This window comes from Populus trichocarpa, chromosome 6, assembly GCF_000002775.5.
Source record: "Populus trichocarpa isolate Nisqually-1 chromosome 6, P.trichocarpa_v4.1, whole genome shotgun sequence".
In the NCBI taxonomy this organism is placed as follows: Eukaryota; Viridiplantae; Streptophyta; class Magnoliopsida; order Malpighiales; family Salicaceae; genus Populus; species Populus trichocarpa.
The window spans coordinates 2,790,045-2,809,491 of NC_037290.2; the positions used below are offsets into that span (position 1 = coordinate 2,790,045).

General features: G+C 35.3%; 3 protein-coding genes across 4 annotated transcripts; 2 read left to right on the plus strand and 1 right to left on the minus strand.

The window, feature by feature from the left end:
• Positions 1–147: 147 nt before the first annotated feature.
• On the plus strand, positions 148–3,020 carry LOC7473569 (tubulin-folding cofactor B). The gene is made up of 8 exons (XM_002307948.3): positions 148–336; positions 415–566; positions 669–787; positions 940–1,001; positions 1,453–1,494; positions 1,735–1,868; positions 2,459–2,528; positions 2,745–3,020. Exons 1-8 carry the CDS (start codon positions 232–234, stop codon positions 2,790–2,792), a joined length of 732 nt encoding a protein of 243 aa, XP_002307984.1. The 5' UTR covers positions 148–231; the 3' UTR covers positions 2,793–3,020.
• A 2,211-nt stretch (positions 3,021–5,231) lies between these two features.
• LOC7496088 (condensin-1 complex subunit CAP-D2) lies at positions 5,232–13,014 on the minus strand. The gene is made up of 17 exons (XM_002308862.4): positions 12,787–13,014; positions 11,963–12,306; positions 11,658–11,818; positions 10,384–11,566; positions 10,042–10,233; positions 9,231–9,893; positions 8,967–9,140; positions 8,737–8,804; positions 8,434–8,656; positions 8,249–8,348; positions 8,037–8,152; positions 7,895–7,952; positions 7,138–7,289; positions 6,846–7,047; positions 5,885–6,022; positions 5,713–5,806; positions 5,232–5,512 (listed from the first exon to the last, which is right to left on the minus strand). Exons 1-17 carry the CDS (start codon positions 12,917–12,919, stop codon positions 5,509–5,511), a joined length of 4,005 nt encoding a protein of 1,334 aa, XP_002308898.3. The 5' UTR covers positions 12,920–13,014; the 3' UTR covers positions 5,232–5,508.
• Positions 13,015–15,030: 2,016 nt separating this feature from the next.
• LOC112327912 (uncharacterized) lies at positions 15,031–17,647 on the plus strand. Of its 2 annotated transcripts, none has more exons than XM_024603272.2 (2): positions 15,031–15,400; positions 17,264–17,647. In XM_024603272.2, the coding sequence occupies exon 1, from the start codon at positions 15,234–15,236 to the stop codon at positions 15,378–15,380; it is 147 nt and encodes a 48-aa protein (XP_024459040.1). In that variant the 5' UTR covers positions 15,031–15,233; the 3' UTR covers positions 15,381–15,400; positions 17,264–17,647. The 2 variants fall into 2 exon arrangements, with proteins under 2 accessions (XP_024459040.1, XP_024459039.1); XM_024603271.2 differs by having other exon boundaries at positions 15,039–15,400; positions 17,277–17,647.
• The last annotated feature ends 1,800 nt before the right edge of the window (positions 17,648–19,447 follow it).

Below are 19,447 nucleotides of genomic sequence, written 5' to 3' on the forward strand. Positions count from 1 at the left end.
CATATGAACCATCTTTGATAAGCATGACACTCGACCCATTTACTAAAGGGCTATTAAAGGACAAAGAAGCGAGAGCTAATAGCGATGGACCTGTGGATTTGTCAGAAAGCAGCGGAGCCCTGATTTTTTGTGAGCTCAGGTGGGCCTCACTTTCTCAAAAATAAAATAAAATTATGCAGCAAAAGAGGGCGGTGTTACTATCGTTTTGCAGCGAACTCTCAAATCTCTCTAATGGCATCATCTCGCTTCCAGATTCAACCTGACGAGGCAGTCCTCTTACGAGTCACTCACTCCAATATCAAGTCTTTCTCTGCTGAAATTCGCTTCTCACTTCAGGTACAAAACCCACAAACACTTTTAGCTGAATCACAAGTTTCATTCACTGAAACTTGGATAAATTTGTATTATTTTTAGTCTTCAGTGGAAGCTGTTAAAGATAAGCTATGGAGAAAATGTGGGACTTCAGTGAATTCAATGCAACTTGAGCTTTATGATGATGCAAACTCAAAAGTCTCTAATTTAACTGATGATTCTAGACCTCTTGGTTTCTACTCTCCTTTTGATGGGTTAGTGTTTTTTTCAAAAAATGGGTGTCATTATTGGAAATGTAGGTTTTTTGGGTTTCTCGAATTGAGTGATTAATGGGTTTTTATTTGTTGGGTTAAAAGGTATCGGTTGCATATAATAGATCTGGATCCTTCATCAGTAACAGCTGGTGGGTGGCTGGAAGATATTTCATCGGTGGAGAAATATTCAATTTCTGAAGAAGCTTATGATAAACGTGATGGTAAGTAATTGGATTTTATTTGATTGGATTAATTTCTTAATAATTATTTTATGAATGTAATTTTTTTTTTTTTTTGAGTAGATGTTGTGCCTGCAGACCACATTTTGGGTTTTACTGGTTAAGGAATTTATTTCTTCTTTTGCGCTTTTCAGGCACTTTTAGAAAATTTAAAGAAAAAATGGCAGCCCAAAATCCATCAGCTTTTGCGCCTAAGGTAATCTTCAATGATTTGAGGTTCTTTACCCCTTGTTTGTTCTTTAATTTTTTTTTTTGTTTTGGCAATAATATGAGTGGAAAATTTTGAGGAGGAACAACCCAAGTGAGAGTAATTATTTATTCAGTAATTTCGGTGTGTGTACGTGCACCCTTTCTCACGTTCACTTGGAGTCCATTTGTGGTAATTATGACTTCAAGTGAGAAAGCACCATGCCATATGAGGTGAAAATCTGCCATGTAGTAAGGTGCTCTATTTTCAAATTTGCGCCTGAAAATTTGAGTGTGCTATTTTATTCATGATTTTTGCTTCGATAATGTAGTGTGGAAATATGTACATTGGCCTCTTTCAGTGTGTTTGTTTATCTTGATTCAAAAAGTGATATTTTTTGTCAGCATTCTATGAGCTAGTGAGGGGAAATTTAGTTCTCTCATTTGTGTTTCATTCACAGATAACAGATGACTACATGGAAGACCTGTGTGCAAATATCAAGGTCAGTTATTCCCTTCACAATTTTTGTCTTGGTTTTGGTGGTTTCAAAGATGGTTGAGACTTTGGGTTAAATCTTGTATCCACTTTTAGGTACACGGCGTGAATGGATTCTTAACTTTATTTCTCCATTGCATTTTGAGAGTTTCCTTGCAGCAAATCTGTTGACCATTTTTGTCCTATCCACTTCCTTATTCAACAATTTTCTTTTTTATATATATTTTCCAATTCTCCAAATGATTAGGTGGGTGATAGATGTGAAATTGATCCAGGGGAGAAAAGAGGGGTTGTCAAATATGTTGGTCGAGCGGAATCTCTCGCACCAGGTTTTTGGGTAGGAGTTCAGTTCGACGAACCATTCGGAAAACATGATGGCATGTATGTATACTAATCTCTCTCTCTCTCTCTCTGTTATTCATAGGAACTTGGAAGTGTGGTGCTTTTGGATCTGTCTTGCATTTCAGTAGGAAAACAGGATAAAATTTGTCTCCCTTTATTTTGGTCAAATCGTGCTGACATACTCTGTTTCAGAATATCAATGATGTTGTGTAGGAATAGATAGGCAGTCTTAAAATGTTATTTTGATTCAATGTTGGAATTTCTTGCAAAAGTCAGTATTACCAAATTCTGGTGGTAAATGGTGTCTGAATTGACTGTACATGAGTATGTTGGGCATTTCACCAATTCCTTTTTACATATGCAGTTGGCCTGCCTTTTACAGAATTACTGTTCTTTGATTAGTCTGTTGGACTGAAAATTTGAATCACACAGCCTTGGGTATGTGTAGGTATATGTATAGTTCATGAACCAAAACCTCTTGAGCGATTTTGACCAAGTTAGGTGTCTTCATTTTTGGTACCCTGGTTTACATTGTTGGTGTTGTGCTATGCTAATAGGCATTTAAAATCTTTCTCATAGATCATTCTGTGTTGCGTCCAATTATTTATTTCTTTCTCGAACATTTTCAGGGTAAAAGGAGTGCGCTACTTTGACTCTCCTCCACTTCATGGTGCTATGATTAGGCCAGACAAAGTAAAGGTTTGTATAGAACTATGTTCTCATGATGCTTCTGTGCTGGATCTGTCCTTCACTGATGATCCAATGAAAATACACATCATATTACTATTTGAGACATGGAGTAGATATAATTTCATGCATATGAAATCTAGATCATTCTAATGTTAAATGTCTGATATCAAACTACTCATTTTGTTCGTGGATTTGATGAACAGAGCCTTCTCTATATGATTTCAGGTTGGTGACTATCCAGAAAGAGATCCTTTCGAAGAGGAAGAAATATAACCCCTTTGGAGAAGCGAGAATTATCCCTCGAACTTTTATCTTCAACGTAATCGATTTGTTTTTGGTTTGAAGAATGTAAACACATACAGTTATTCAGGTAACTCTGAGAGCTTGATTGTACAACAAAGAGCAGGTTACTATGCTTCCTCGGTTGGTAGGAAGTGAAGATATCTTGTAACTGATGGAAAATAGATCAATTTCTGAAATAGTTTGACCTGTTTTTTGCCAGTCTGATAACCTGCAAAGTGCCCAACATTGCTGCAAATTGACATTGTTTTTGTTATCATACTTGAATGCAATCAGAGTCTTGCCAGTTGCCAAAGCTTATCTTTGCTCTTCGCAAACTACCCCTTAGTTTTTCCTAATTCTCTAGTCAGGGACATTAATGCATTTTAACACCACGTTCACACACGAAGATAATAGTATCATGTTGATTTATCTCACTGAACGAGCTTCATAATCGTAGCTTTTATAGAGAGATGGTATCATGCATGGTTATCAGACCTTACACAGCTTGGGTTATTGAGATGTCATATCATTTCGAGTAAACAATATTATTTTAATTTTATTAAAAAAACTTCCTTTGTTTTAACCCAACTAGGTTTATTCAGGCTTAGCAGGTTGCGAGTTAATCTATTATTAAGTAATCTAGTATCAATGTTAAAATGGTTCATAATAAAGCATGGTCCAGATTAAGCTCTAAATTGCCGAGTTACCTTATCAACTTTTAGGTCAAATTGAGTTTAATCTTTTTCAACAGTTATTTATTAAACTTTATTATTCTAATACTTGATCTTATAATTAATTCCAACATATATCAAACATTTCCTATAATCTATTGTTAATTTCTCACCTTAGAATTACTGTGTGGATATGTTTGCAAAGTCATGTGGGTTATGTTTGCTCATTTTGATGGTGTATGAATTCTATGGAATCATCTATGATATTTACCCCCTTTAATTTTATGAATTCTATCAAATTATTTTCAAAAGCTTGTTTTTGTTTTCTTTTTTTTTAGTTTAACGTGGGTGTTCGGGCTAGCTTGCACGCACCTCGACTAATCCCACAGGCCCTGAAATTAACGACCATGTAAGCCTTCAGTGGTCATCATATGAGCAACCATAGGGCTCGAACCTGAGACCACAGAGAGAGCAAACCTTTTGATCCCAAACTTTTACAACTGAGCCACCATCTAGATGGTTTGTTTTTGTTTTCTTTTGATTGCATTGATGGCGTTTCATTGCCAACGACATCCTTCTGTCTGCCTTCCTTCCTTGGAAAACTAACAAGAGTTGTGTTATTATACAGACAAGGAAGAAAGAATTGAAAAATTATAATAACATGGTTTTATGAGATATATAAGAAAAAAAAGATTGACCACCCTAAAATTATAGTTTGAAAATCCCACTATCACGAGGGCATGATCAATTTCAAATCAAAACTGATTAAGTTATATTATTATCGGCAGACCAATCTAGATTTGACTGAAAACAGAGTTCAGGTTACAAAGTCATTGGGTTAACCTACGGCTCATAAAATCAACCCAAATCTATAATTTTTTTTCTACAACATACTTCTAACTAAAAAAATCTTTGATATTAACCTATTTAAGTCTACACCAAGATTAGTTGGATAAATCAAATCACGAGTCAATCCTGTTAAATCAGTATTAAAATCAGTTCAACTTGAAGCCTATCCTAGATTAGAATTGCAGATTCTTTTAATCAACCGAACAAACCAAGCCAGCTTTAATAACAATGGGTTATAAAAATTCAGACCACCGGTGTTAACCCTTGAACAGTAGTAAGATGCTCAAACCTTTTACCAGAGGGCTCATTGAATGACACTAAGAACAGAAGCGAGGGCCGATAGTAATGAACCTTGTTGGAAAGCATCCGAGCCCTGTTTTTTTCTTTGTTTTCTCAGGCGGGCCTTCAATGCTCAATTTCTCAAAAAACAAATCAAGAAATCAATTTTAAAGAGTAGCAACGGCATTTGTTTTGCAGCAAACTCTCAAAATTTTATATTCCTCTAATGGCATCATCTACGACGAGTCACTTACTCCAATCTCAAGTCTTTCTATGAACTCAATGTGATTTCAGGTTTGTTCCCATCCAGATAGAGATGCTTTCTAAGAGTAAGAAATATAATATAAACCTTTGGAGATGCGAGAATCATCCCTCGCCTTTTACATTCAACATCATCGTAACTTATTTTTTTTGGCTGGAAGATTGATGCATGTCAGTACATGCAGTGAAAATATTCAGGAGCAAAGAACTGAAACTGAGCTTGATTGCACAATCAATAGCAGGTGATGATGCTTACTCTGTTGGTTGACATGATAGTTGATATTGGAAGAGAAGAAAAGATGTCAATTTCACAAATAATTCGTTTAAGACCTGTTTTTGTTGGATCATTTTTCAAAAACAAATACCAATGTTGAGAGGTAATAAAATTGGCTGAGATAATCTAAATCAAATAGAATCTTTACAGTGAAAATAGTGGACGTAAGTAGTTTTTAATTCATCCAGAACTGTGTGGTGCTTTTTTTCATTACACAAATGCATACAGACTACAATACATCTTTGTAGCCATTCTTTAAGTAAAAGAAGCAATATGCTACAAATACCTTCTCAAAAACTTGAAACTTTACTTTTCTTCATTTATGGAAAAGCAAAGACTGGTCTGCAAGCTACCCCTACTTCTGTCTTGTTTTCTATCTGCATGATCACATAAAAAATTTGTCACTCTTTTATAGACCTGATACGGTGAGCTAGAACCAAAAGGTACTGGACAACAGCAACAGCTCTGACAATCATGGGTAAGGCCAAATTCTCGTGGATTTTTTTTTCTTGTGGAAATTTGTACACAATAGCATGCGGCACATACATACGCATGGAGATAATATTTAGAAACCTACCTTTGCTTTGACCTGGTGGATCTTCTAGATGATGCAGAAATATCACCACTCTCACCCTTCACTTTGCTTTCCGTAGCTCTAGATTTGGAGGCCACTGTAAAAGATAGCAGATTATAGCAACAGTAGAAAACAGTTGACTGTAGTTACAAAAGAGTCAGAGAACTTGAATGACCTTTTGACTGCACTTCAGTGCCATCTGACTCCATGCCTGTCACCTCACTTGAAGTACCTGAATATTCACCTGACCTGTTGACCTCAGAATCCGATGATTGAACCATTTCTTCCATGGATGGATCATCGATTTCACCATCTGCTTCATTGGTTACCAAGCGTAGGCAGAAAGTATCATTTATAAGCACAGATCTTGCAAACAGGAACACAATTCTTAAAAGGCTAGTTGAACCGAACATTCTTTGCTTAAAGGCCTATACCATATCCACAAACAATGCAGTGCGTCAAGGTAATATGGCCCTAAAAGGCTACACCTTCACTAAGGTTCCATCAATTATTTAACCCTTTGGAACGAATGAAGCCTATTCAAGATGGAACTAAATTTTAGAAAACAAAATGCGTTACATTGAAAAGATGAGATGTATTTGACATTAGTAGGAACCAAGGTACTGAAAGAGAAATTAAAATCAGTAAATAGTTCACCACATTTGCGTTCCACACTAAAAACCAAGATATTGATAACCGAAAAAGAAAACAGAGAAATCCTGAAAAAGACATCCGAGTCAACAAGTTGTATCTTGAACAGGCACACAATAAGCAAGAGTACGATGCCTGGCAATATATCCTAGCACAATCCAAGGCTTAAGTACATCTAATCACCTAAAGGGAGGAAGATTTGATCAGACCTATAAAGCATGTTGTGGAAAGGCTGAATCTACAAAATATCCTATTGATACTTCTTACCTTTTAGGGTTGTATTCATCAGTAGAAAAGGATATCAAGAGTGTCATCTGACATGTACATTGTTTTAACTAGGTAATTCAAAAGCTTCCAAAAGATAGCGATGAATGTCTTAGGAAAATCTGGAAGCACGGGGAAAGTTCCAAGACATTAAACATTGAAACAAGCACCCCCTTCCAAAATATATATATATATATATATATATATATTACTGTACCAACCTTCAAAAACATCTGATTCTTCACTCACTTCTCCTTCATTTCTAGCCACCGCACAACCTTCCATGCCACCGATTTTCTGCTGATGAATTTGGGCATTTCTTGCTGTCACTTCCTGTTCTTTCTTTTCCATGTGGAACTTAGTAAGCTTCTCCTCAAATTCCTCAATGCATAATTTAAGTTCTGGTTTTGCAAACTTCTTAGCCTGTTTGCACATAATGAAAATGGAAAGCATACCATTAAATCATTACAAATGATGGGATGGAAGAGGAACAGGATTACAGAAATCCAATACCTTAATGATTATGCTTTTAAAATTGTCCATGACAGAATCCTCAGACAGGACATGTTCAAACGTCTTAAATGAATCAATGAGTTTTTTCATTCCCTTTTCAGTAAATGCCAGCTGGGAGAGGCAATACGAGATGTATTCCCACTGCCTAGTATCTGCAGCAATAGAGCAGTCCACACAGAAAGGAAAAAATCATCTTTGAAGAACTATATATATATATTAACAAGGATGGGAGAAAATCATGTGCTACACGTAAAAACAAAAGGAACATCTCCATCCATGCATGTTTTTCTTTTTTTCCCTCTGTTTTGTCCTAAAAGCAGGCAGTGTAAGATTAGAGACCAACTAGTCCAGGAAAAGCCTGCATGCACTTGTAAATAATAGTTAAAAATGAAAAAGCAATGAGCATCTCCATCCATGCACAAGGAAATGAGAGTACATTTACAATCTCATGCTTATAAAGGAGATATGGTTTCATGCATCTACGTGAGTGATGGTTTTTAGAACAAATTTTAACAATAATTGAAATAGCTGAATTTGCAAGTATGGTGTAGCACATGCACCATATAAAAGTCATAAATCACTTAATCATTAAAATCAATGCTATCAAACAAGTTTGAATAAGATCATATTTTCTCAGCCAGTAAGTTCGTACTCGGTGTACTATTGCATAACACAGCAGACTTGTATGATCTGACACCATACGATCACATCAGCTTGGTAAACACTATGTACAGAAGCATAATGAACAAAGACATACCTATCACTCCACTGAACCTGTTGCAAAGCTTTTCAACAAGAGACTCCATTTGTTTGTCCTGGGGAGAATCAGGGAAGTATAATGTTCAAGTCATTGTTAAGGGCAGATACTTGCTAAATCAACTCAGTTGAGCAGTCTATACCTTTTTAATGGACCCAATTAAAAACTGCATGATGTTGCAGAAAGTCTCCCTTTTCAGCTCCTGGTTGGATAATTTGCCAAGTATATCTGGAAGTAAGTTATATATAGGATTGCTTCCTGCATTATAGTTACGAAAACAATTCAGCATCCATTTTCCAAGAGAAATGACCAATTCACTTAGCATGGCATTACTAGTTAAGTATCAATATTTACCTTTCTTTGACAGCTCATGAAAGAAAAGTTTAGCGAGATTTGAAATCCTCTCCTGTTCATCTTCTAATCTTATAGCCATCTCATTTATATAACCTTTAACCTGATAAGCAAATGCCCAGAATCAGATATTGTATCATTAAAATAGCAGAGAAAGAACGGTGAAAGAGATTAGCAGGTTCTCTGACCTTCATCATATCATTTAATATGAGATGTGAAAGCACCAGCACAGCATTTTTCCTAACAGAAACCGAAGGATCTCGTAACCGAGCATACATGTTTTCAGTCCATGGTTCTAACAGATTAGGAAACCGAACTGCCAAATCTCCAAGAGCAATAGTGCAGTTTGAACGAACAGTTTCTGATGGTGCACTTTCCACAACTGTGAAGAGAAGCTGGAGATTTGCATCACTGAGAACACATTCACCCCGAAGTTAGGCATAAGCTTTTCATGAGCGTGAGTGAGAGAAAGAGGACGGGGGAGGTCTCACCAAAAATCTGGATCAATAATCATAAATCGACAAAGAGCAAGCATTCCAGATGCCTGTAGTTCAGGATACTGAAAAAACATAAAGTCCTGTTAGTTTCACTGAAAAATTGGAGGATATTCAATCATTCATGGAAAACAAAAGATGATGATTGCATCATGTCATACGCAAATCTCTTAAAGAAGAAAGCAAACGCGAAGGCTTTGTAAAGCCAGAAAAGCTAATAGAATCACCTTTTGCATCAAACTAAAATTTCTACAAAGCTTCGACAGGAAAGGTGCACAAAGCCCTATCAAATATTTCTCTTTGGAACCACCAGCAACAATCTCTTTCTCTGCTCTCTCAGAGAGTGTATCCAGAATTGCATCTTCAGAGGCAGAAACACCTAGCTCCGCATTGATGTTATCCTGCAACAAATAGTCAAAGAGATATTCCAAATTAAAAGCTGGAGTTTGTTGTACATGACAATGATGTATAGTACGAAATTTTCAACCTACCTTTGGTGTATCATCTTGTTTTATACCATTATTATGACCATTCTGTCCATCAGCTCCCAATTTATCCCTCTTCAGCTTCTGTTTTTGGATCTTCCGAACACAGGTTTCTATGTATAGTAACTGATTCATGGCAACATGACTTGTGACAAATAAATATCTACTAATTTTTGCTACTTGAACTGTTGTAAGAATATCAGCGCTGCCACTTTCAATATCATTCTGCAAGTCATCTCCTCCACTACAAATGAAAACAGAACTAAGAGACTTCTTTACAAGGTCAGCAGCTAGGGTTTCCGGAGTGGGATGAATTGCATATATGACACCTATTGCTTTATCAGCAGCAGCATACCATGTGTTTTCTGGAAGCCAAGAGCCACTAATCAAGTTCTCTAAGAAACCAAACACACGGCTACCATTACTAGCCAACAGCTTTTTCTTGTCCTCTTCTGACAATCTCTGAATGGCAATGCATGCTGTCCTGGCAAGCAAAGGGTCCACTTTAGCCCAACGGCCAAAGCCAATATCAATAATATCTTGCAAGTGTGAGCCAAGAACTCCAGGGGACGCTTTTGCAGCCATGCAAAGCACTGATAAAGCTCCACGACTTTGCTCTGGAGTTGTACCACTAATGTTAAAGCAAAAGAAATCCCATAATGCTGATATCTGCAAAAACAAATGCTTTATGAGAGATCTAAATGTGGCATGAACAGATGAATATTAAGTAAAAGAATATAAAGTAACACCTTTCAACTTTGAATTAATTACTAACAGCAACTAAAACCTCCAAAATCATATGATAAGAGGGACTCACTGTGCTTGTGGAGATATCACCTTTGGAAACCAGTGCATTGACAATAAATTCCAGAGCCGCAAGATCTCCTATATTTGAATCTATGGCAAGATCCAAAAGATTCTTAGCAGTATCTAATGGATTTTTCCGGACATAAATTGTAATGAAGGCATTCTCCACAGCTTCATAGATGGATTTATCCTGAGAGAATACCTGCAGAATCCAGCATTGATGACAGCATTAATTTCAACAGTTTAAAATATAAGTACAGAGTAGACAACCTTAAAATTAAGAATACATCATCTTTGCTTCCTAACTTGCAGTGTCACTATTTCCCAGGCATGACCAAAATTAAAAACCTACCAATGGCAACATCTTACGGAGGCAAGCCTCGGCACCATCAATTTGGAACTGTTTGCACCTCATCAGCAACAAAATAGTGTTCTCAACATCTGTGGCTGAAGATGAAGCCATCAACTGGACAAGCGTAGGCATTGTGGCAGATACGCACTTAGAAAATATCAAGCCAGCCTCCAGAGATGCAACCAAAGCCCTGGTTTGCTCCAAATTCCCAATATCTGGCACTGAGCTATCCTTATGAGGAATCCCTTCTTCCAGATTAGGCACACTGTCAGTTAAACTCTCCTGCTGTTCCTTAACTGGTTCTTCCATATTCACATCATCCACCTCACCTCCATCATAGGTCTCATTATCAGATTGCAATCCATCCAAAACACTTTCTGCACTTTTATCTGGTTCAAGCTCATTCAACTTCTTATTGTATTGTTCTAATGTTGCTTGAAATGAAGCTATTCGAAGCTGGGGGCCAAAAGGGTTATGCTGCAGCATCATGATAAGCAAATTTAATGCAGCTTTTCTAACTATTGCAGATTTATCCTCCAATCTCCCAGCAGCAACTGCAGCAACCTCATTCCACAGACCAATTGAAACAGAATGCTCTTCACATAGTTCAGCCCAAACTTGAAGAACCCGACTCCTGGTATAAGCAGAAACATCTCGGCAGCGCTCAAGCAAGATTTCCAACATGGCTTGCTTTGTGCGGAGACGAACAGATTTAGAACTGACATCACCCTCAACATCCTTAAATGCCTTTGCCACCAACTTCCCCAGAACAGCAACAAGAGCATTCCTTATCTTATAAGATTCTCCTCCAAAATGTGGGACCAAGACCCCAATGTTAGTTGAAATCAACTTTGGTAGCCGATCAGCAAGCTCTACAAGAAAACGCCCAACATTTTCAGCCCCAACAGTGTCTTTCACATAAGCTTTTGGATTAGTCCTCCCAACCTCTCTGATCAAAGAACTGGCAAGGGTGCCATCAGCATACTTCTTCTCAGCCCCAGCAACCGCATCAGCCATGTGGGTAACAACATAGTCATATTTGTGAACTAGGTGCATGATTGAAGCACATGACTGTGCTGTATAGTGGTATTTCGTAGCACAAGCCCCAATTATTCGGCAAAGAGCATCTTTTGTCTCAGAGTCCTTTATAAGTGTTGCATTCTCAAACAAACCAAATGCATTTCTGTAAAACCCCAAATCAAAAAATTTCAAACACTGCACCAAAACATAATTATGGCAAGTCAAAGCAGAACAACATTACTAAGTAAGCTTACTTTGTAATAAAAGAAAGATAATTTTCATCAGGGTCTGTCGATCCAAAGAGCAACGCAAGGTTGATCTCTAGTGAATTAGCAATCAAATTAAGTATCCGGCCCCTCTGTGGTTCCCAATTCCATGAATGTACCGACTGTTTCTTCCTATTAGGCCCTGTCATCTAAACCAATCCAACAACAATATCACACCCAACAAGTCACACACGCACAAGCACACACAAAATTAAAAAAAAATAGAACAGCAAACCCAATATCACTCTCACACCTAAAAATCCCTTCAGGTAGCATAATGGCAAATAGATTACCTTAGTTTTGTTATTTGAACTAGCACTTGACTCCTCAGACAGAACAATACTGACGAGGAAAAATGTGTAAATTTTAAGAGCATTTCGATAAGAAGAAACTCGATCAAGCACCGGAGGAGTCTCATTCCCATTGTCATTATCATCATCCTGACCTTGAAAAACGCGCAAGAGAGAATCCACATTTGGGAGCAAAACACTTAGATTCGACCGAAGACTCTCCACAAGATTGACTTTACCGGATGGAGTTAGACTAGAAAACCCTTTAACTAACGAATATACGTGATCAAACACTTCTTGCTCCTCAATGCAGAATATCTCTTTATCCGACAAATCAAAGGATACTCCTAATCCAACAAAAAAAAAATCAGAGTCTAAAAAACCATTAAAAATGAGCACTTAAAAATTGAATTTTCCATCAGTAATTCAAGATTACATTCACAATTAAAATTATTTCTGATTCCTTTAAAATTAATTGCTAAAAAGCGTAAAAATTGAGCACTTTAATTACATTTTTAAAACACCTAATCCTATAAAAATTCAAAAATTTTAATAATTTTTTTAAAAAAAAAACTATATCTTTCTGTTTCACTCTATTATGATTCATAAGAGCAACTAAGTTAAAGAGTTTATTTTCCCTATTATTAACAGTTCACTAAAATATATATATAAAAAATTATTTCCCCGCACCTTCTCGAGAAACAAACACAACCAAACCCTTACCTTCTCAAGAAACAAACAGAAACAACAAGAAATCCCAAGTTGAAACGAAGTAAAACATGATAGCATGAGTGTAATTAGTGGAATTGAGTAAGGATAGAACTGACCTTTGACAAATTCTTCGAGTTCAGGAAGACGGAGAGAAGCGACGTCGGTTGGGTTCAGAACGTGGAGACGATTGTCTTCGTTTTCTTCTTCTAAGGATTTTAGATTTTGTGGAAACACAAAATAAGGAGCCATTTTTAGAGAGATAGAGGGGGGGTGTTGTTCTCTGCGTCTCTTTTAGGATCTTCTTTCTTTGCTTGAGGTGGGGGATGAAATTTGAATCGGACACTGAAAAGGGAAGGGAGCGGGAATTTGAGTGAAGTTATGGGCTCCGCCCATTATATTACAGGCCTTTGTATGGGATAATCGGGCCTGGCCATATAAGGCCCGATAAAAATGGCCCTGTGTGGAATCCGTAAGATAGTCGTAAGCAGGTATTAGGGCTTTCATCTAAACCAATAAGCATGACCTTGACCTCTTTTTTAAACTGTTTTTCATTAAAAAAAAATATTAAATTAATATTTTTTATATTATTTCAATGATTTTAACTTGCAAAATCATTTTACACCACATTAATAAGCACACACTAATTAAACAATATCTTTATTGATTACTAAAAATATTTAAGAAAAAACTCAAATAGGTTTAAAATTCAAGAATAACTGAGATTTAATTAGATTTAATAAAAAATAATTATCTCAACTTATCTTAATTAAAAAAACTTGGACACCGTGATTTAATTAAATTTAAAATTTATAATCCGAATCTAACTTGGTTCAAAGTACAGGAGAGATAAAAACAACATTCATCAATACATATCATACCTTTACTTAGGGGTGAGCAAAAAAATCAAAAACCGATTAAATCAAGAAAACCAGAAAAAAATAACTGAAAAAACCAAACCGTGAAAAAAAAATAGATTAAAATGTTGAAAAAACCTACCGGTTTAGTTCGGTTTTATAAGCCTGAAACTTAAAAAACCGAACCGAACCCAAACCGAAAAAACCAAGCTAAAATCGAGCAAAACAAAAAAAACCGAGTCAAACCAAAACCGGTCGGTTTGAACTGGTTCGGTTCGGTTTCGGTTTTTTTAAAAAAAATCAGTTTATTATTTTTTTTATAAAAATCGAACCGAAAATGATCACCCCGACCTTTACTTCTCCTTAATCATAATTAGATAAGAGACAAGATAATAAATATTTATTTTTTAATATTATATAATTTAATTTTAACATGGAAATCTCGAGATGTAACCTCATCTTTATTTTATTTTATTAAAAAAGAAAAAGAAGAAGAAAAAAAAGTAGGTGTGTGACCTCTCGCCCAAATAAACATATGTTTGGCAACTTTATTAGAGATGTTACGTGTATAACTTATGGGTTACAGCTTTTCTTTATTTAATGCTTTTAACAATCAATGCTTTTATTGACATGGGTCTCAGTGTCTCTCTCGACAAGAATTGAATCCTTGGGCACCATGCCACGTGTCCTTCCTTTGCCAATCAGGTTTTTGTCCAAAAGGGCTCAACCGAGCTTCCATTGTAACATCAAAGATTGCCCCTTTTTTTGGGCGTAACTTTCCACAAAACCCATCTCCCAAGACAGAGCACTGTCCTTGCTTGCAAGACTATCAACCCCAGCAAAGAAAGAAAGAAAGAAAAATCATTTAAAAAACAATTATGATAATTATAAATGAAAATAATTAGTTATAGTCAAATTAAAATTCATCGGTGTAAATTAATAGACTAATTATAGTCAAATCAAATTTTAATTGCATTTTTAACTCAGTTGAACAAAATTTTGGGAATAAAATCACTTTCACAGATTAGGTGTTTTGACAAATAAAATTTTTGAAAATTCTTTCATGATAGATGACTAATTAAGAAATAGATAAAACAATTATATATATATATATATTGAATTTTTATTCATGATTTTCTCCAAAAACTTTAGTTATCGAACTAACTCATTTTATTTTTAAAACTTTATTTATTGATTAATCTACTTAATTAAGAAATATTATTGAAATCTAAACTTACAACAACTAATCTATTAAGAAATTCTATTGAATTTAAATAGACTACAATTTATTATTTTCATCGATAATTATTTAACTAATAAGTTAAAGAATCTTATTAAAATGAAAATAAATTATTATTAAGAATAAAATGATGTTAATCATTTTAGAAAAAAAAACCTTTATATTAAAAAAGAATTTTTTTTTTTTTTTAAGAAAGTGTTGTTCCTAAAAATACATCTGGAGGCGGGCTAGCTTATCAAAAATTTTGTCGGGAGGTTATATTTTCAAAAAAAAAAAAAAAAAAAAACACTCAAAAGTCTTTCCAAATCTTTGACTTCACCATCTGTAACGAGTAACTTTAGACAACAGGTTGTTGATCCTGAAATGGGGTTATCTTTCTCTCTTGAAAGCTGAAAACACAAGAGTGGACTTGGTGTCTTAAAAGGGAGAGGAAAGGAAAGAAAGCAACAGAGAGAGTGAGAGAGGAGAAATGGCAATGCCATGGAGCATGGCTATATGGATTGCAAATATGGTGTGGGTGGGACTTATAGGATTGGTTTCTACTTGCTTGACTGTTGCTGATGAGCTTGCTAGTTCTCTTAGAACTGGAGATATTGGTCCTTTTCATGTTGGCTGATCCTCTTCCTTCAAAACTAGGTGACTCTCTCTCTTTGCCTTGTCTATTGCCTTATCTTTTGTGTACCTGCAATTTTTTCTCTTTTCTAATTCAATCAGGCAATTGCTGTTTCTTTATTGGCCATCCCAAATATCTTTCTTTTCCTTTATTGGGTTTCTGTTTGATACTTTGGTTTCAATTATTTAATCAATCTGATGTCTTGTGGTTCTTGTTTAATTCCACCACAGCTGCTTAACTTTTGGAATTTAAAATATCAAAATATTTTGGTTGTTTTGTGTTATTTTATTTTATTAGTCTTGAAAGGCATATGATTTTTCATGTAATTCAATTGCTTCTTTAGCTCCTGCTTCTGCTAATAAATAACAGTTGGATGCATGGTGGCCATCATCTTGTCGGCAGCATGGCTTTCTGTCCATGTTCGTGTTTGTGTCTTTTGAAGTATATGTGTTGTCTAGCAAATTATTGGTGATAAGGATAAAGGAGACTACTTTTACAGTTCATGTAGTTTTCAGTACTTGCTTGGTGTAGAACTTCCTTTGAATGTGACATAGGAAAGAGCTGATCTTGACAAAAATATGAAACTAGAATGGAATTGTAAGTTAAACTGATTTGTTCCTTGACCCATTGGACTTGTGGGAGTGGGGGTGGTCCTGCAGCACAAAGATGGGGTTATTCATGATTGTATTGTTACCAGGTTTCTCTGGCAAGGTTTTGGGAAACTTTGCTTTCTCATCCCATAATGTCCTCGTTCTAAACAGAACCTGATGGTGTCTCATCTGACACATAATTTTGTTATGTGTGCTTTGCATCTCCTTTTATATGCCTTAATATGAACTTCAAAATTTGGCAGATTGATCTGTCTTGTACATGTTTCTGGTTTTCATGTATCATGTTGGTGGTGGTAGCAATCGAGAAAAGTTTTCACATAATGTTTGTGGTCTCATTCTGATCCTCTTAAGCTCGGTTGAGATATGGTTTTAGTATGTAGCTCAGTTGTTGCTTTCCATATTGCAAAATTTTGGGGAATCTTAGTCCTAGTTCTCTAGTTAGTTTATTGACAAAGGACTATTACCCTTTTCAGTGGATTGCTAGCATTGCATATCAAATGTGAATGAAGCTAGGTTCTTATATCTTGGTTGGTCTCATGGGTGGTTTTATGGTTCTTCCATTGCTTGAGGTTTTTGTTGGTTTCAATAGAGGACCTTTGCATCCTTGAGACATATATTCCATGTTGGTCTCTATGGTTTGTTTGACCCTATCCAATGTTTTTTTCTGATCCTCATAATCCGGTTATAGCTTCTTTTCAAATATCGTTGCAGCATATATATGGCCTTGTCTTTTTAAGGCAATCTTAACAAAAGTGAGAAATTGTTTGGTTTTTGGTTCTTGTGTTAGTCTAATTTACTCATGCACTTGACAGTAATGATACAGGTTAAAAAAAAAACCATGATGAAGTTCACCTGCAAAATAGCTTGCCTGAAGCCTTAATTGGCTATTCTTCTGGCCATCTTTTTCAGTGTCAATCTTTCAAATTTGTGCAGAGAACAAAATACAATCATAAACAGAGTGGCATTCATTACCTTGATAAATTATGTAAATAAACTGAAAGGTGTTCATATGCCAGAGATGTGATTCTTTGAGTTCCTACATTCTAGTTGCTTAGTCGCGTCTGTATCCTGCTTACACTTGAACCTTTGTTTCTCACTTCATCCACAAAACAATTGGTGACTGTCTAAAGTATTTTACTTCACAGATTAATTTGACTTCAAAGACACTAGAAATAAAGTGATGTGTATATTGAAACTAGGAATTCTTCAAAGATGCTTCGAGTTTTAATTCAAACATACTGGAATTGTATATCTCATTTAATTTGACTTTCGAAGATCATATCCACAGAAAGTGTAAGAAGATCAAGAGGAGATGATTCTGCAGAAGTTGGAGCTCTTAATCTTTTGTAGCTCAGACAGTGAATAACACTAGCAGAATTTTGGTGACCAGAATTCTGTCTGACAGCAATTGTATTACAAATGTTTGCAAGGCATGAGATTTGAAAAAAAGGTTTATGTTTCAGTTGTTTTTTCTATTGCACTGATGGTGGAACTGTTGCGATTATGAACTGTATATAGATTGTGGGGCACTGTAAATATACCAACGAACGTACATTATAGTTTGTTCTTGGCAGTCCTGCAAGGGTGAATGATTTAGTGATCCTTGCTCCTGCAAAGCATCAGAGATATGCAATGAAATATCGAGTTCAGTTCTGCCTATGTCACTTTATGAGAAATGGGATTTAAGGCACGCCTATCTCTAACTTTTTTGTTTGTGCCACAAATTTACGCAAAAACCATCAAGTGGCCTACTCTATTGTTGTCCTTCCACAGCTCCACTGGGTAGAGGTCTCTTCTTCGAGTACATATGTGGGCGGGACTAATTAGACATGGAAATACAACCTTACTAAGAATCTAGTTAAGAGATTCAAATTAAAGGCCTTAACTGCATGAGCCTGAACTAATCCTTCGAAGCAGCCATCGTGTTGTTGGCTAACACGAGCTCCTTAGCTAAATGAGCCTGACCCGAACCAATTCGTGGGAGCAGCCGTTGTCTTGTTGGCTGTAACATGCTTAATCAAGTAAATATATGTAGCAAACTTGGTCAATCCAATTACTTGTTTAGCAAGGAAAAAGCAGCATAGCAGCTAGCTGTATTGTACGAATGGTAAAACCCCCGTCTTCCTGTTCTCTTCAAATTTGCTTCACTTGTTCCATTGCTATTTATCTCTAAAACCTCCATTAAACCTTCCAAAACATACTCGTTCCTTTATATCTTACAAACACAGTACTCCCCAGATTTTCTTGTACGAGTTACTATTGAAGTAGAGGAACAAACACAGCCAAATCTGATAGATAGGAGAAGATGCCATTATCAAGCACCACTAGATTGCTTTGGCCTTTCGGATTTCTTAAATCTTGTAGTGGGTGTAACTATTTTCAGTATTGCTAATCCAACTTATTTTGTTCTACGTACAATCCTGTACTTGGACAAGAATCAAACCAAAACCACTACATCATGGTGGTCTCTGATCTTTAACGATCAAAGATTCTTGTATTTCCGGCATATAGATCTTGTTACCCCAACAAGACTGTGGCTCAATCGGGGTTTGTCCAAATGCATGAATCCTAGCAACAGTTTATCCAACAAAGTCTTTTGGTAACGAGAGGGAACATTAATAGGTTTAACTGCTAATGTTTCTGTGGGTGTGGGGTGCTTGTTGGAACCAGAACATGTCCATTCACAAGGTATTCCTTATGGTGCTATAAGGATTTGCCAAGAAAATCCTCACTCTCTCTTTCCTGGCCAATGCCCAGAGACGTGGTGGCTAGGGCCTTGCCTTTGTGGCTAAAATGGTGGAAATAATATTATCCAATTATGCTATTATTTATAAATAATATTGGTGTATTTTATGGTAATATTAATAGCCTTTTGAATTATTTTTAATTTTTTATCATAAAAAATTACTACGAAATGTTAAATTTAGTATGCATAACTTCTTAAGTATATATGAAATATTTGTTTCTAATTTTTTTAATTTATGATTATGATAAAACAAAAATTAAAAATAAAGCTTATGATAAAACAAAATCTTGTAAAAAAAAAAGAATGCATTAATAAGAGAAATGAATTTTGATTAAAATGATACTTTTTTATACTTATTTCATCATTAATTTTTTTTTAATATTTATTCTAATCGCTTAAAGTTTCTATGTAATAAACAATATAACCAAAGAAAGATATATTTTTTGTTAAAAAAATACATTAATAACAAAAAGAAAATTTATACTAACAATTGCATTAATTTGTTTGCATAATTTAAATTATTAAATTTATAATTATAATATATTTTTATTATCATATAATTAAATAAAAAAAATGAAAAATCATATCATGTCACCAAATCAAATATCTTCATGTTTATATATTTTTTTAGCTTTCTACTTTAATTTCTAATTAGTATTAATGAATCATTTTATGATTTATTGACTCATTATTTTTACTTTATTTTATTAAAT

Coding starts and splice junctions, on each gene's coding strand:
- LOC7496088 (XM_002308862.4), bottom strand. CDS start 12,919: ATGGCTCCTTATTTTGTGTTTCCACAAAATCTAAAATCCTTAGAAGAA. Junction 9,141..9,230: donor AACAAGATGATACACCAAAG/GTAGGTTGAAAA, acceptor TATTTGTTGCAG/GATAACATCAATGCGGAGCT. Junction 6,023..6,845: donor AGAATCAGATGTTTTTGAAG/GTTGGTACAGTA, acceptor CCAATGAAGCAG/ATGGTGAAATCGATGATCCA.
- LOC112327912 (XM_024603272.2), top strand. CDS start 15,234: ATGGCAATGCCATGGAGCATGGCTATATGGATTGCAAATATGGTGTGG.
- LOC7473569 (XM_002307948.3), top strand. CDS start 232: ATGGCATCATCTCGCTTCCAGATTCAACCTGACGAGGCAGTCCTCTTA. Junction 788..939: donor AGCTTATGATAAACGTGATG/GTAAGTAATTGG, acceptor TGCGCTTTTCAG/GCACTTTTAGAAAATTTAAA. Junction 1,495..1,734: donor ACCTGTGTGCAAATATCAAG/GTCAGTTATTCC, acceptor CCAAATGATTAG/GTGGGTGATAGATGTGAAAT.